Source organism: Cebus imitator, unplaced genomic scaffold (assembly GCF_001604975.1).
Source record: "Cebus imitator isolate Cc_AM_T3 unplaced genomic scaffold, Cebus_imitator-1.0 Scaffold191, whole genome shotgun sequence".
NCBI classification, from domain to species: Eukaryota; Metazoa; Chordata; class Mammalia; order Primates; family Cebidae; genus Cebus; species Cebus imitator.
The window spans coordinates 1,413,933-1,428,112 of record NW_016107506.1 but is presented as its reverse complement, the minus strand read 5'-3'; the positions used below and the strand labels follow the sequence as shown (position 1 = coordinate 1,428,112).

Sequence of the window (14,180 nt, the reverse complement as noted above, 5' to 3'; positions counted from 1 at the left end):
AACCTCCGCCTCCTGGGTTCAGGCAATTCTCCTGCCTCAGCCTCCCAAGTAGCTGAGATTACAGGCACGTGCCACCATGCCCAGCTAATGTTTTGTATTTTTAGTAGAGACGAGTTTTCACCATGTTGACCAGGATGGTCTCGATCTCTTGACCTCATGATCCACCCGCCTCGGCCTCCCAAAGTGCTGGGATTACAGGCTTGAGCCACCGCACCCAGCCCACATTTCTCTTAAGCACCTGCTGCCCAAGAAGAGTGGCGCCACCAGCATGGCTGGGCTGTGTGGATTATGCAGCTGCATCCTCGTAATCAAAGAGCTAATAGGGTGATGCCAGCCTCTGAAGGAAGCCTCACTACCTTCCCCGCTCTGTCAGAGCCCACTGGATCACAGTGCACAGTCTTCTGCTACACAAAGCTGACCGACGCCCAGACCAGTGCCAGGCTGATGAATGCTAGAGAGAAGGGTACAGTGCTATACACTGACTATGGCCTAAAGGCCATCATCTTCATGGCCCAGGGAGATATGAAACAGGCACAGAAAAATTGCAGTCCGTCTTCCGGGATCTGGCTTCAGTTACAGTGAGAATGTGTTCAGCGTCTGGGATGAGCCCCATCCCTTGCTCGTGAAGGAGATGATCAAGTATTGGGTGAATGCCAACGTCAAAGAAACCTACAAGATTCCTGCTCACCTATGGTATCTAGGCTACTCGCCAGAAGATGTCATTGGCAACATCTTCCAAGTGTGTAAAACTTTCCAAATGGCAGAATAACTGATAAAGTGGAGTTTGTCAAGGAAATTGGCTACACTGGTATGGAAGCAGCAGAGGAGTCAACCTTCTGCAGACGGTGGGCTCCTAGCCAGGCTGTGTCAGAAGACAATGGCCCTCATGGCCAGTTAGAGCAGAGACTTCATTGATTGGGTTACAACAGTCCTCACCCCTGAAATACAGGAGGCGCAGCCTTCTGAAGGGGGGTATGTGTGGCGAATGCCACCTTAGGCTGGTGCCAGCATATACCATACTTTGTTATTCGCATCCAATAGTACCGAATATTAAATGTATTTAATAAAAAGATCTTCCAAACAGGCTTTGTGTGGGCGACAAGGCCATTTTGTTTCTCGCTTGGGTGCAAGCAGGCTGAATCAGAGAAAGGACAGACAAAGGGAGTAAGGGTGGAAATTGGCTTTATAGGTTGGGGTAATTTTGGGAGGCGGGGGTGTTACAGAGCAAGATCAGTTATAGTGCTGGGGGGTAGGGGCAAGCAGTATACATGACCACAAGCTCAGTTACAATGGCAGGTTGGGTAAGGCGGAAGAACAGCTAAGATGACAGGATGGGGAAAGGAGCATTCACATTATCATAAGAACAGTTAAGATGGCGGGGGAGGGGGTAGGGGGAGAGGTATCCACATTTATCATAAGAACAGTTCAGATGGCAGGATGGGGTGAGAGGCTTGTCCAGGGAAGCTCTGCTGGGCAATCAGGGACAATGGCGAACGCAGGCTGGGGGTGGGAGACTATTAGCTAAGGCAGGCAGGACTTCAGACTTTCTGTTTCCAGGCTTGCATATGGAGACCTGACATTTTAAACCCTCGTGGTTTTCACTTTGCTTCTAGCAGATCTGCTCCAGGAGTGTTTGCGTTCAACCTCAGACTCACTGATAAGGTAATGGGGTGGGGCAGAAAGGCCCAGAGAGGCTCAGGGCGGGCACCTGATCTGTGTGTAAGTTGACATTTTAGCTAATAAAGCCTTGCAGTGTTTGTTGTAAGGTGACCACATGAGGCCTCGGGGAAAACCAGCTTCCTGTCTCTGCCCCCGCTTGTTCCTCTGCTTTCTACTTGTGAACCTGGCAGCCGGCAAGTAGGAAGACTGACTAGATAGTAGATTGGACAAGCTCATCTCAATTCTTCTAGAAGCATTAAGGGACCAGTTCCCTGGGGTGAGGGCAGAGTTTTCTGTAATTTCCTATTGAGGTAGACTTCTCAGAACCTGGGCAATGAGCTTGCTGAAGGGCTGCTGACGCGTTGCACAACACAGGCTCCCAGGAAAACTCCAGCGTGATGCCTTTCCCAGGTTCTCCAGGGAACTCTGCCTTTGCTTTAGAATTCCCCAGTGAATTTTATATTAATTTGTAGAATTGCCTTTTTATTTGCAAGGGTATTAATTTTTCTCATTTTTTAAATCAAAATTTCAATTGTATATTAAAAAAGAGATGCATGACTACATATGATATCATCAAATATTCATTGCTGAGAAGCAGGAAGGTGGGTGGTAAAATCAACTGCTGGCTGGACCTCAGACACCAGCAAACTCTAGAATTGGCTACCGCTATTGTAACATTAATTTCTCATCTCTAAAGAAATAAAAATTAGAATTACTAAGGAGTGGGAGGACTTAGATCACAACACAGCATTCCCGATTTTTCCCTTTTGTTTATTATCTCCACTGTCATAAAGGCCCATTATGGTTGGGTGGGGTGGCTCACACCTGTAATCCCAACACTTTGGGAGGCCAAGGCTGGAGGATCATTTGAGCTCAGGAGTTAGAGACCAGCCTGGGCAACATGGCAAGACTCCATTTCTTTTTTTTTTTTTTTTTTTTTTTTTGAGATGGAGTTTTGCTCTTGTTGCCCAGGCTGGAGCTCAATGGCATGATCTCAGCTCACTACAACCTCCACCTTCCGGGTTCAAGTGATTCTCCTGCCTCAGCCTCCTGGGTAGCTGGGATTACAGGTGCACACCACCATGCTCAGCTAATTTTGTATTTTTAATTGAGACAGGTTTAATAGAGACAAGAGCTCACCATGTTGGCCAGGCTGGTCTCAGACTCCTGACCTCAGGTAATCCGCCTGCCTCGGCCTCCCAAAGTGCTGAGATTATAGGTGTGAGCCACCACGCCTGGCTTACTGTATGTTTTATTGTCACTTTAGAGTATTCTCCTTCTACTTATATTAAAAAAGAATAGTTGACTGTAAATAGCCTCAGGCAGGCCCTTCAGGAGGTATTACAGAAGAAATATCATTATCATAGGTGACAGCTCCATGTGTGGTTTTTTTGCCCATGAAGATCTTTCAATGGAACAAGATGTAGAAATGGAAGACAGTGATGCTGATGATCCTCACCCTGTGTATGCCTAGACTCGTGTGTGTTTGTATCTTAGTTTTTCACAAAAAAACTTAAGAAGTGAAAGAATAGGCCAGGCGTGGTGGCTCACGCCTGTAATCTCAACAAGTTGAGAGGCCGAGGNTTTTTGAGACAGAGTCTTGCTCTGTCACCAGGCTGGAGTGCAGTGGCACAATCTCAGCTCACTGCAACCTTCACCTCCCGATTCAAGTGATTCTTCTGACTCAGCCTCCCAAGCAGCTGGGACTACAAGCGTGTGCCACCACACCTGGCTAATTTTTGTATTTTTAGTAGAGAGGTGGTTTCACCATGTTGACCAGGATGATCTCCACCTCTTGCCCTTGTGGTCCACCCACCTTGGCCTCCCAAAGTGCTGGGATTATAGGCATGAGTCACTGTGCCCGGCCTCTATTTTTCTTTAAAGCCCCATTAAATCAATCAAATGCAGGATGCTTGCGTCTCCTACACACCAAAAGTTGCCCATCCTGAACTTTGATGTGAGCGTGTTATGCCTATGTATACTGAGCATTTGAAATAGGCTCCACAGACCATTATAACAATAAATTTCACACTAGGAATAACATTCACACATCCTTCACCCAAGGCATTTATTGAGTAACCTTTATGTGCCAGTCCACTATGCCAATTAGGGAGAACATAAAAATAAAGATGGAATAGTCCCTGCCTTTATGGGGCTCTCCCATCTATTTTGAGAAACTGATGTCTAAACAAAATAATTAGAGAAGTGATAGTTACCATTGGAGAGGTATGAGCATGAGGAGCTACGGAGGCAGTATTTAATTCAGCCCAGAAGATTAGGAAGTATTCAGGAAAATCTTTTACAGAGAAACTGATGCTTGAGTTGAGTTGAAGATAGGGTGAAACTTCCCTGGTTGAAAAATAAACTGGTGTCTCAGAGAGAAGGATCAATATGTTGAAAACCAAGAACAACATGAAATAACGTTGTGCGTTTGGGAAATGACAAGCGGTTCGGCGTGATCGAACAGAAAGTGTGGGGACAGACAGAGGAGGCCAAGTCGGGGATGCCATGCTAAGGAATCAATATTGGATCCTGGGGACAGTGGGAGTCCATGAAATATTTCAAGCAAATGAACAGCATGACTTGCTGTGTTTTGATTCTCATCACTCCAGCATCTGACTGAGTGCAGTTTGGATGAAGACAAGGCTGGACAGTCAGGAGGCTGTTGAAAGTCCAGCTGAGATGTGCTGAGACCCTATGTAAGGCAGCTACAATGGCAGGGGTTTGGGGGGCTGGTGGTCGGAGCAGAGAAGAAAAGGAGAAAGATTTGAAAAAAGGTCAGAGAAATACAAGACTATGCCATTCTGGAACAAGAGCAACGTTCTGTGATATACATTTTCTGGTTCCTTTATTGCTTTTCTGTCTTCTTACCAGTGCTCTAATTTAAGTGCTGGTATCTCTGCTCTGATTCTCTCATTATGTACATATGAAACTTTATGGAAGAAGAAAGAGTGCTACAAAGCAGAGATCACATCTGCCTTCAGGTTTAAAGAGAATGTTAGGCAGGACACAGTGACTCACACCTGTAATCACAGCACTTTGGGAGGCCAAAACAAAAGGATTGCTTAAGCCCAGGAGATCAAGACCAGACTGGGCAACATAGTGAGACCTTGCCTCTACACAAAGAAAATACAAAAAATTAGCTGGGCATGGTGGCGTGCACCTGTAGTCCCAGCTACTCAAGAGGCTGAAGTGGGAGCTTGAGCTTGAGTATGGGAGGCAGAGATTGCAGTGAGCTAAGATTGCATCACTGCACTCTAGCCTAGGCAACAGAGCAGAACTCTGTCTCAAAATAAATAAATAAATAAAATAAAGAGAATGTTAGTACAATTCCTAATAAGGCATTACCTGGGGATGGCTAAAGCATATGATTTCCTTATCAAAACATGAAGGGATAAACAACATTAGTGTTTTGGCCCAAGAACTATTTGGTGCTTATTAAAAATACAGGTTCTGGGCTGGGCATGGTGGCTCAAGCCTGTAATCCCAGCACTTTGGGAGGCCACGGCTGATGGAACATTTGAGGCCAGGAGTTTGAGACCAGTCTGGCCAACATAGCAAAACCCCATCTCTACTAAAAATACAAATATTAGCTGGGCATAGTGGCATGCGCCTGTAATCTCAGCTACTAGAGAAGCTGAGAGGCAGGAGAATCGCTTGAACCCGGGAGATGGAGTTTGCAGTGAGCTGAGATCGAGCCACTGCACTCCAGCCTGGGTAACAGAGAGAGACTCCATCTTAAAACACAAATAAATAAAGAAATAAAATAAAAAATAAAAACATCTGATCTGAGGTCTTCTCCTGATCTAATGATGCAGGATTTGGCCAAAAGGTCGAGAGGATAATTTGCATTTTTAACAAGCAAGGTGATTCTCATGCACTCTAGACTTTGAAAACCACCTGAAGATTTCTACAGTCCCTTCCAAGCTTGATTTTTCATTAATCAGAAAATGACTTCATATAGGATAAATTTTTTCAGGAATCTTTGAGAGGATTAAATATCTTTGAGAGAGATAAACAGGTTGAAGTCACCCTTAATAATGTCACTCGATTACTAAAAACAACAGTTATTCAATGTTGGTTTGCGCCAAGCATGTACCAAATGCCTTATACACATAATCCCACTTATTCATGTCAATATCCTTTAGCCAAAGACCACCAGGGATACACTTGTCTTTAAACAAGTTGGATTTATTACTTGTTACAGCAAGGGAGAACATTCTCCTTGGGGAAGTGTGGAATGTCTCAGTAAGAGGGCTTAGAAAGAAATTGTTATAGGATTTGCACTTTAGTTGTGTGATTTCAGGAAGGAGCTAAAAAAGCTGGGATTCACTCTGGATTAGATGTTAGCAGAAAGCAGGATTAATTTTGTGATTAGATATCCCAAGAAATCTTACCCATAGGGAGGGGAGACTAGAACACGGATAAACCCGTAATTCATAAAGAAGTAGCAGTTAATAATTTTGGCTGAGAGAGTGGGGGCTTGGGATTGACTTTGTTTTGGTCTGCGCTTAGACAAAGTTAAGAAGTGGCTTTACTTTATCTCATTTCATCATGGTCTCGGAGTAGTCTTGTCTGAAGTTGTTATGCTGTGAGACTATTTATGTCTAATAGAGGCATAACATGTCCTCACTGTGAGTGTCAGGCAGCATCCAAGAGCAGTCAGAGGCTGCTCTTTTTTCTCACTTTTTTTTTTTCTCATTAACCAGACTATAGTCCACGAGATAACTCAAGCTCTGAGTGGTTATGCCATTTGCCATGCAGCTAATCAGTGGGCCTTCTGAGTACAGATGGCCTGAGTCCAAAGCTCACACTCTTGCCTGTGAAGCTTTATGACCTCCCGCAAGCTTGAAAAAGGGAAAGCGATCTATAAAGCAGTATACGGTACTTCTCAGTCTTGGGCGCAGTGACCACAGAAACCTTTCCCTTGAGTGTTATTACAAATTCACTACCAGGGCCTGATTTCTGGTTACGTGACATGCACCCATGAAAGGCAAAGTTAAGAGCTGTCTTAAAGCACTGGGTTAACAAAGTCAAAACTAGCCAAGATAAGAATCTAGATTTATGTCCTGCACTGGACTGGAAAATTGTTTAAAGACAAAAATGTAAGACAGAGCAGTCTCTGCCATCCAGCGAAATGAGTCAGTGCTTGTGGCGTTCTACCTCAACAATCTCTCTGGAATCCTGGAGAAATTCTACAATGGCATAGATCTTTCCCAGAAAATTCACAAAGAATAACTGAATCACATAGGGAGAGCCACGAATTTCAGGTCGAAAGTGCAGACTGATGCGCAGATACATTTAGAAAACACTAGGAATCCAAATAAAAGCAACACAGAGCAGTAACGCACAGGACAGCGTTAGAATATGCCAGAGAACAAGGTCACAATCTACAATCATTTCCAGTGAATGCAGCATGTTAAAGGGATGCATAAACTCCCCTTGTTGCCGAGGGCCCCTTTTGTGTTGTTCTTGCCAACGCAGCAGCCACCCTGCTATATAGACTGGCTGCGCGGCCACAGACACCATCACACTGAACTCTGCGGCCCCATTGCACTGAGCTCGCATCATCCGACTCCACCAGCCATGGGGAAGGTGAGCAGAACACAATTAAATAAAATGAAAAAAACTGCCTTTATATTATACCTGTTAGGAGCAAATGATGTAACTCGGAATGATTCTTCCTTTGCAGATCACCTTCTTTGAAGACAGGGCCTTCCAGGGCCGCAGCTACGAGTGCACCACCGACTGCCCCAACCTGCAGACCTATTTGAGCCGCTGCAACTCCATCCGGGTGGAGAGCGGCTGCTGGATGCTTTATGAGCGCCCCAACTACCAAGGTCAGCAATACTTGCTGCGGCGCGGGGAGTATCCTGACTACCAGCAATGGATGGGCCTCAGCGACTCAATCCGCTCCTGTTGTCTCATCCCCCAAGTGAGTTTTCTAGATTTCGATCCTGCTGCGGAGTGTCCGCATTGCATTGTCAGTGTGGGTTAGAGGGAGGGAGGTTTGCATTTAAAAACACCTAACGGTTAGAAGGACATTAGACACCTGCAGAAACCAGATAGAGAACACGCACAAAAACAGCAGAGAATATAAGGAAGAACCCACTTAGAGGAAGGATCTGTTTTCCTTTAAATTTTTGCTACCGATCAGTCAAAAGTGGCCTGTAACAAATGTAATATCATAATGGGATATAAAACAAAACTTGCAAACGGGAAGCTGGTTGGGCATACAAAGACGGTATTTTTTGCCTATTTTTACTATAGGCAAAATAATAAAAAAATTATTTTGCCTACAGTAAAGGAATTTCTGATGAATGAATTCCATAGGTTCCACTGTGGACTAGTAAGTAAACCTTCACAACTGTATTGTTAATATAGGCTAGCCAAAGTTTTTGTCTCACTTTGGAAAAGGTAATTTTTCTTAATTTGGAAAATCCGTTAAATTCTCTTTCCAAATGACTATTTAAATTAACTTTACACGTACAAGATTCTTAAAATTTTACTTTAGTGGTAAATTTATATGTTTATAAATTTGAGAGATAATACTCTTACCAAAAGAATGCTAGTCAAAATAAATTATGTCTATTTTCCCCTCCCAAATGTAGTTTTAATTAACACAGGTAATTAGGAATCAAGATATTTGAATTCTTGATGGTTTCTAACTCAGAGTTTGAACCTCTTAAAAATTCCGGCTCCTGAATAAGAATGAATTTCAGGTCCAAAGTGCAGGTCAAATAGAAAATGAGCATGCCAGTATTTAAGTGCTAGCAGAAGATAGATCCACGCACAGCATCACAGCAATCTTCTACGTTTTACATTGTCTAAATGTTACATGGACAATTCCATGCCCCAACCTACCAAGTTCATCCGTTCTTTGGTTGAACAAATTCTAAAAGAGACTCATTTGCTTTTTTCCATCCTTCTTTCTGTGGACCGAGTAGACAGGTTCCCACAGGCTGCGGCTGTACGAGAGGGAAGACCACAAAGGCCTCATGATGGAGCTGAGTGAGGACTGCCCCAGCATCCAGGACCGCTTCCACCTCAGCGAGATCCGTTCCCTCCACGTGCTGGAGGGCTGCTGGGTCCTCTACGAGCTGCCCAACTACCGGGGGCGGCAGTTCCTGCTGAGGCCCCAAGAGTACAGGCGGTGCCAGGACTGGGGGGCCATGGATGCTAAGGCAGGCTCTTTGCGGAGAGTGGTGGATTTATACTAAAATAGCTTAACACTCCTGATTTCCCATTTTGGAACCCAATAAAGTATTTAGTCTGCATTGTTGGCAATTGCTGACTTCTGTCTTTCTTTCACTGTACAAATCAGTTCACCTTTAAATGCTCCTTGTTAAAAGTTAAGTAGTGAATGGGGATGAAAGTGGGGTCTGTTGGAGAAGGGCTTCAAGGTAGAGTGAGTTTGAACAAGACTCGGAACTTGGGGTGGAAGCAGGGTGTAGCCTGCCTGAGAAACAAAAGACAGGGCAATGCCAGAGACCTGGGGGAGGCTGGCTGGCGAGAAGGGAGGCATTCAACTAAGCACCTTGAGGAACAAGAGTTCAGAAGTTTCCTTCTGACCCAAAACATGGGTCAGACAAAAGGTAAAGTCAGGTGAGTGGTGAGAGCAAACTTAACTTGGCCAGCAGTCTGATTAGGCTACATAAAGGATTGCAGTTTTGTTACTTTCAGGCACAGTACTTTACAACTAATGCCAGGGCCACCCGGTCATTGCTGTACCTTTGAACAAAGTCAAAGACCATTCGTCTTTGTTTGAAAATGGCTCCTGTCCAGGACTGTAACTCTTGGTCCATACTACCCCTGGCCCAAATGCTGTGTCAATTACAGAAACTGCACATCAATACAGGGTGTCCAGCTATTGCAAATAAATTAATAAGGAGACACATCCATCTTTTAAATAGACTTGCATGGTATAGTGCACCCCAAACATAAAAAGCTCTGTAACTACAAAAAACATCATTCTGTCATAAAGGCATATGCATGATATGTTCATCACAGCACTATTCACAACAGCAAACACATGGAATCAACCTAAATGTCCATCGATGGTAGGCTGGATTTTACAAAGTGGTACATATGCACGGTGGAATAATATGCAGTCATAAAAAAGAATGAGATCCTGTTCTTTCGAGCAACATAGGTGGAGCTGGAGGCCATTATCCTAAGCAAATGAACACAGGAACAGAAAACAAAATACCTCATGTTCTCGCTTGTAAGTAGGAGCTAAACTTTGAGTACATGTGGACACAAAGAAAAAACAAGAGACGCTGGGGCCTATTTGAGGGTGGAAGTTGGGAGGTTGAAGAGGATCAAAAAACTACCTGTCAGGTACTATGCTTATCACCTGGGTGATAAAATAATCTGGACACCAAACCCCTACAACACACAATTTACCTTTATTACAATTTACCTGTATATTAATTTGCCTGTATTACAAACCTGGATGTGTGCCCCTGAATCTAAAATGAAAGTTAAAATAAATAAATAAGTCCTTTACCTACAAAAAGGCTCAAATTTAAAGGTGATTAAAGAATGCCATAATTTTTGCAGCCTTTGATTAAACTAAAATCTACTTGCTTATAAGCAAAGCCCTAAAAAGTAAAAAAAGAAAAAGGGAAAAAAAAAGAATTGCAAGTCTTTTTTTATTATTTATTTATTTGTTTGTTTAGAGACAGAGTCTCACTCTGTAGCCAGGCTGGAGTGCTGTGGCACAATCTTGGCTCACTGCAACCTCTGACTCCCTGGTTCAAATGATTCTCTTGCCTCAGCCTCCCGAGTAGCTGGGATTGCAGGCATGTGTCACCATGCCCAGCTAGTTTTTGTTTGTTTGTTTGTTTTTTGTATTTTTAGTAGAGATGGGGTTTCACCATGTTGATCAGGCTGGCCTCAAACTCCTGACCTTGTGGTCTACCCACCTTGGCCTCCCAAAGTGCCGGGATTACAGGGATGAGCCACTGCATCCAGCCAAGTCTTTTCATCAGTAGAGAATTAATTTATTTTAACTTAAAATTCTCCCTTCAAAGTAAAAGCCTCCCATAATCTTACTACTGTAGAAATTCTACAAAGAAGTTGAGGGGAGTCCTTCTGATGCCCCTCATTGCTCTTGTTTACAGTTGGTGGGCACCCTTCTGGGGTTTTCTCCTTATTTACATAGCTCTCTCAAAAAGCACATGCTTCTTTTCTTTACAAAAACGGGATGATGCTATACATAGTCATCTGCAATTTGATTTTAAAATGCATTATAATATGGACCTATGTCTAGGCCAGCACCTTATTCTGTTAAATGGTTGAATTGCATCCTATTGTTTGGAGGTCCCCTAGACCATTTCACCATGCGTCCACTTAGGTGATTGGGCTTTTCCAATATCGCTTTTACCAACAATGCTGCAAATCATAACATTGCACATATTCGTAATCTTGATGTGCCATAATTTTAAAAAGATAGTGACCTAGAAGTGAGACTACCGGCTCATAGTGCAAGTTTATTTTATTTTATTTATTTATTTTTTGAGACACAGACACTCTATCTTGCCCAGGATGGAGGGCAGTGGCACAAACACAGCTCACTGCAGCCTTGACCTCCCAGGCTCAAGTGACCCTCCCACCTCAGCCTCCTAAGAAGCTGGGACTACAGGTATGCACCACCATGCCTGGCTAATTTTTTCATTTTTTGTAGAAAGGGGGTCTCACTGTGCTGCCAGGCCTGGTCTTGAACTCCTGGGATCAAGTGATCCTCCCACATCAGCCTCTGAAAGTGCTGGGATTACAGATGTGAGACACCACATCCACCCACAGATTTAGTTTCTACTTCAATAGCCTCCAGTTATTAGGTACTAGAGACTTAACTTCCTTGAGTTAGAATGCTTACCAATCTTTGAGCACCTACCATGTGCCTGCTATATGTAGCAATGGAGATGTAGAAAACAATCAAAACAAACAAACAAAAAAGGTATTTCTCTACCACTGCAGAGCTCCACATAGAAAGAATACTAAATATTGGCTGGGTGCAGTGGCTCACACCTGTAATCCCAGCACTTTGGGAGGCTGAGGTGAGTGGATCACGAGGTCAGGTGTTCACCACCAGCCTGGCCAAGATGGTGAAACCCTGTCTCTACTAAAAATACAAAAATTAGCCGGGCATGGTGGCGGGCACCTGTAATCCCAGCTACTCAGGAGGCCGAGGCAGAGAATTGTTTGAACTGGAGAGGTGGAGGTTGCAGTGAGCAAGGTCGCACCACTGCACTCCAGCTTGGGCGACAGAGCAGGACTCCGTTGAAAGAAAAAGAAAGAAAGAAAGAGAAAGAGAGAGGGAGGGATGGAGGGAGGGAGGAAGGAAAGAAACTAAATATTAATACTAAATAAGATATAATCACTTTTTAAATTTAAGTACTTACCAAGCACTAAATAATATATATTTAATCTCTTTTGTTTATCAAATACTTTTACATATTTCTTACAGTATATGTTTAACGTTTTGGAAGAAAAAGTGTTTTCCTGGCATGAGGTACACTACACATCCAACACTTCCTTACACATCTTACCTTTCTGCAACTTTTTTTTTTCTGCTTTGGAACAGCATCTCCACAGAATACACAGTTTCCTGTGAATGGAAACCCATCTGTTCTTGCCACAACAGACAGCAGATGAAGGGTGGCATTACAGGAGCAGCTACTTCCTGACTTTGGTTCTTTGGCTGGGGCACAGGCAGTCAAGAAGGTAGTCACAGGGAAAAAACCCAGGGGTAGTCCCAGGTTCTCTGCCACCTGCACCTCCTGCCTCCATCTGGCCCTCCTTCCCACTCCCTCCGCCTCCTGCCTTTCTACTTCTTTGTTCCTTTCTCCAGCCCACTGGTCTTGGGATATAGGATATGTGAATCTCCCAATCTCTGTCTCGGTTTTTAGGGGTGAAAGAGACCAGCTCAAGTTAGGGTTTTGCTACATACAGTCAATATCAATAAATTTGTATAGCTGGTATAAATGGCAGTCTAAAAATAATCCATGCATTTTGTAAATGACTTATTTTCCTTCTTTCTCTCATACAAAAATGACAGTCAGCTTGCAATCCATCATGAAATAACCTTTTTCTTCTTTAGAATTTCAAAAGGGAAGTGTTAGGGAACTAGGTTCCTGTCACTGATACAGTCAGTTTTGAGCCTTTACTGGTAAATTGCGTATCTTTAGTGAAGGATTCTGGGAACAATCAAGATTAATGTTAGCTAATTATGGTGGTGGCAGACAAGGATGAAGGTGCTTGAAAAGTAGTAGCTTGGCCGGGCACGGTGGCTCACACCTGTAATCCCAGCACTTTGGGAGGCTGAGGCAGGCAGATCATGAGGTCAAGAGATCGAGACCATCCTAGCCAACATGGTAAAACCCCATCTCTCCTAAAAATAAAAAACTTAGCCAGGTGTGGTGATGTCTGCCTGTAGTCCCAGCTACTAGAGAGGCTGAGGCAGGAGAACCGCCTGAACCTGGAAGGCAAAGGTTGCAGTGAGCCGAGATCACACCACTGCACTCCAGCAGGGCATCAGAGCAAGACTCCATCTCAAAAAAGCAAAATAGTAGCTCATTTAAAATGAAAATATCATGTGACACAATTAGAGATGACAGTTTTATAACAAAAGCTGTATTAATGAAGAACACGATCTTGAAGGCAAAAATATGGCTATTTCTTTGGAGGGAAATTTAAACCCAGAACTACAAAACTTCCTGTTTCTTTTACTAAAAGTGCTTGAGATGCACATTAAATCCTTTAAGGATGAGAAATTTTATAAATGAAGTATATAGGAAATAGCACTTTCTGTTTTTTCAGCCCCAGGCTGAAATAAAGCCTTCTCTCTTCCTGGTCAATGGAAAAGTCAAGCCCAAAGTCCCTTGCTCTGGTCTTCCGAATGCACCTGAAATTTCAGCTGCAACTGCATGTCAACAGAGGCAGTGGTTCACACAGACATCCCCATCATGCTCCTTGAGGTTTCCCTGAACCACTCTGCCCATGCTCTCCGGACTCTCTGCATCCTGGTTCCTTCTCATATTTTACTGTGTCTACATCCACACTCCCCCCACAGAAGCCTGGACTCAAAAACAATTCAGCAAAATAACGATTATTTAATTTTTTGTATTTTTATTGATATATCATAGTTGTACATACTTTTGGGCCACATGTGATATTTTGATACATGTATACAAAATATACAGTGTACATTACACATATACAACGTATAATGATCAAAGCAGGGTAATCACCTCAAAGATTTATCTTTTCTTTTTGTTGGGAACATTACAGTTCTTCCCTTCCAGCTGTTTTCAAATGTACAATAAATTATAATTTCCCTATTATACTGTCCAATACTAGAACTAATTCCTTCTATCCAACTGTATTTTTTTCTTCCTTTTTTTCTTTGTTTTTTTTTTTTCCTATCAAAGTGTGTTTTTATATTCATTAACCAACCCGCTACCCTTCCTAACCTCTAGTAACCACTATTTTACTCTTTCTCTTTTTTTTTTTTTTTT

General features: G+C 43.2%; 1 protein-coding gene and 1 pseudogene across 1 annotated transcript; both read left to right on the top strand.

Annotated features, from left to right (window-relative positions):
* The window catches only part of LOC108316697, a 2,913-nt pseudogene extending 1,921 nt beyond the window's left edge, over nucleotides 1-992 (top strand).
* A 6,124-nt stretch (nucleotides 993-7,116) lies between these two features.
* CRYGC (crystallin gamma C) lies at nucleotides 7,117-8,946 on the top strand. Its single transcript, XM_017546714.2, has 3 exons — nucleotides 7,117-7,254; nucleotides 7,352-7,594; nucleotides 8,607-8,946. The coding sequence occupies exons 1-3, from the start codon at nucleotides 7,246-7,248 to the stop codon at nucleotides 8,877-8,879; spliced, it is 525 nt and encodes a 174-aa protein (XP_017402203.2). The 5' UTR covers nucleotides 7,117-7,245; the 3' UTR covers nucleotides 8,880-8,946.
* The last annotated feature ends 5,234 nt before the right edge of the window (nucleotides 8,947-14,180 follow it).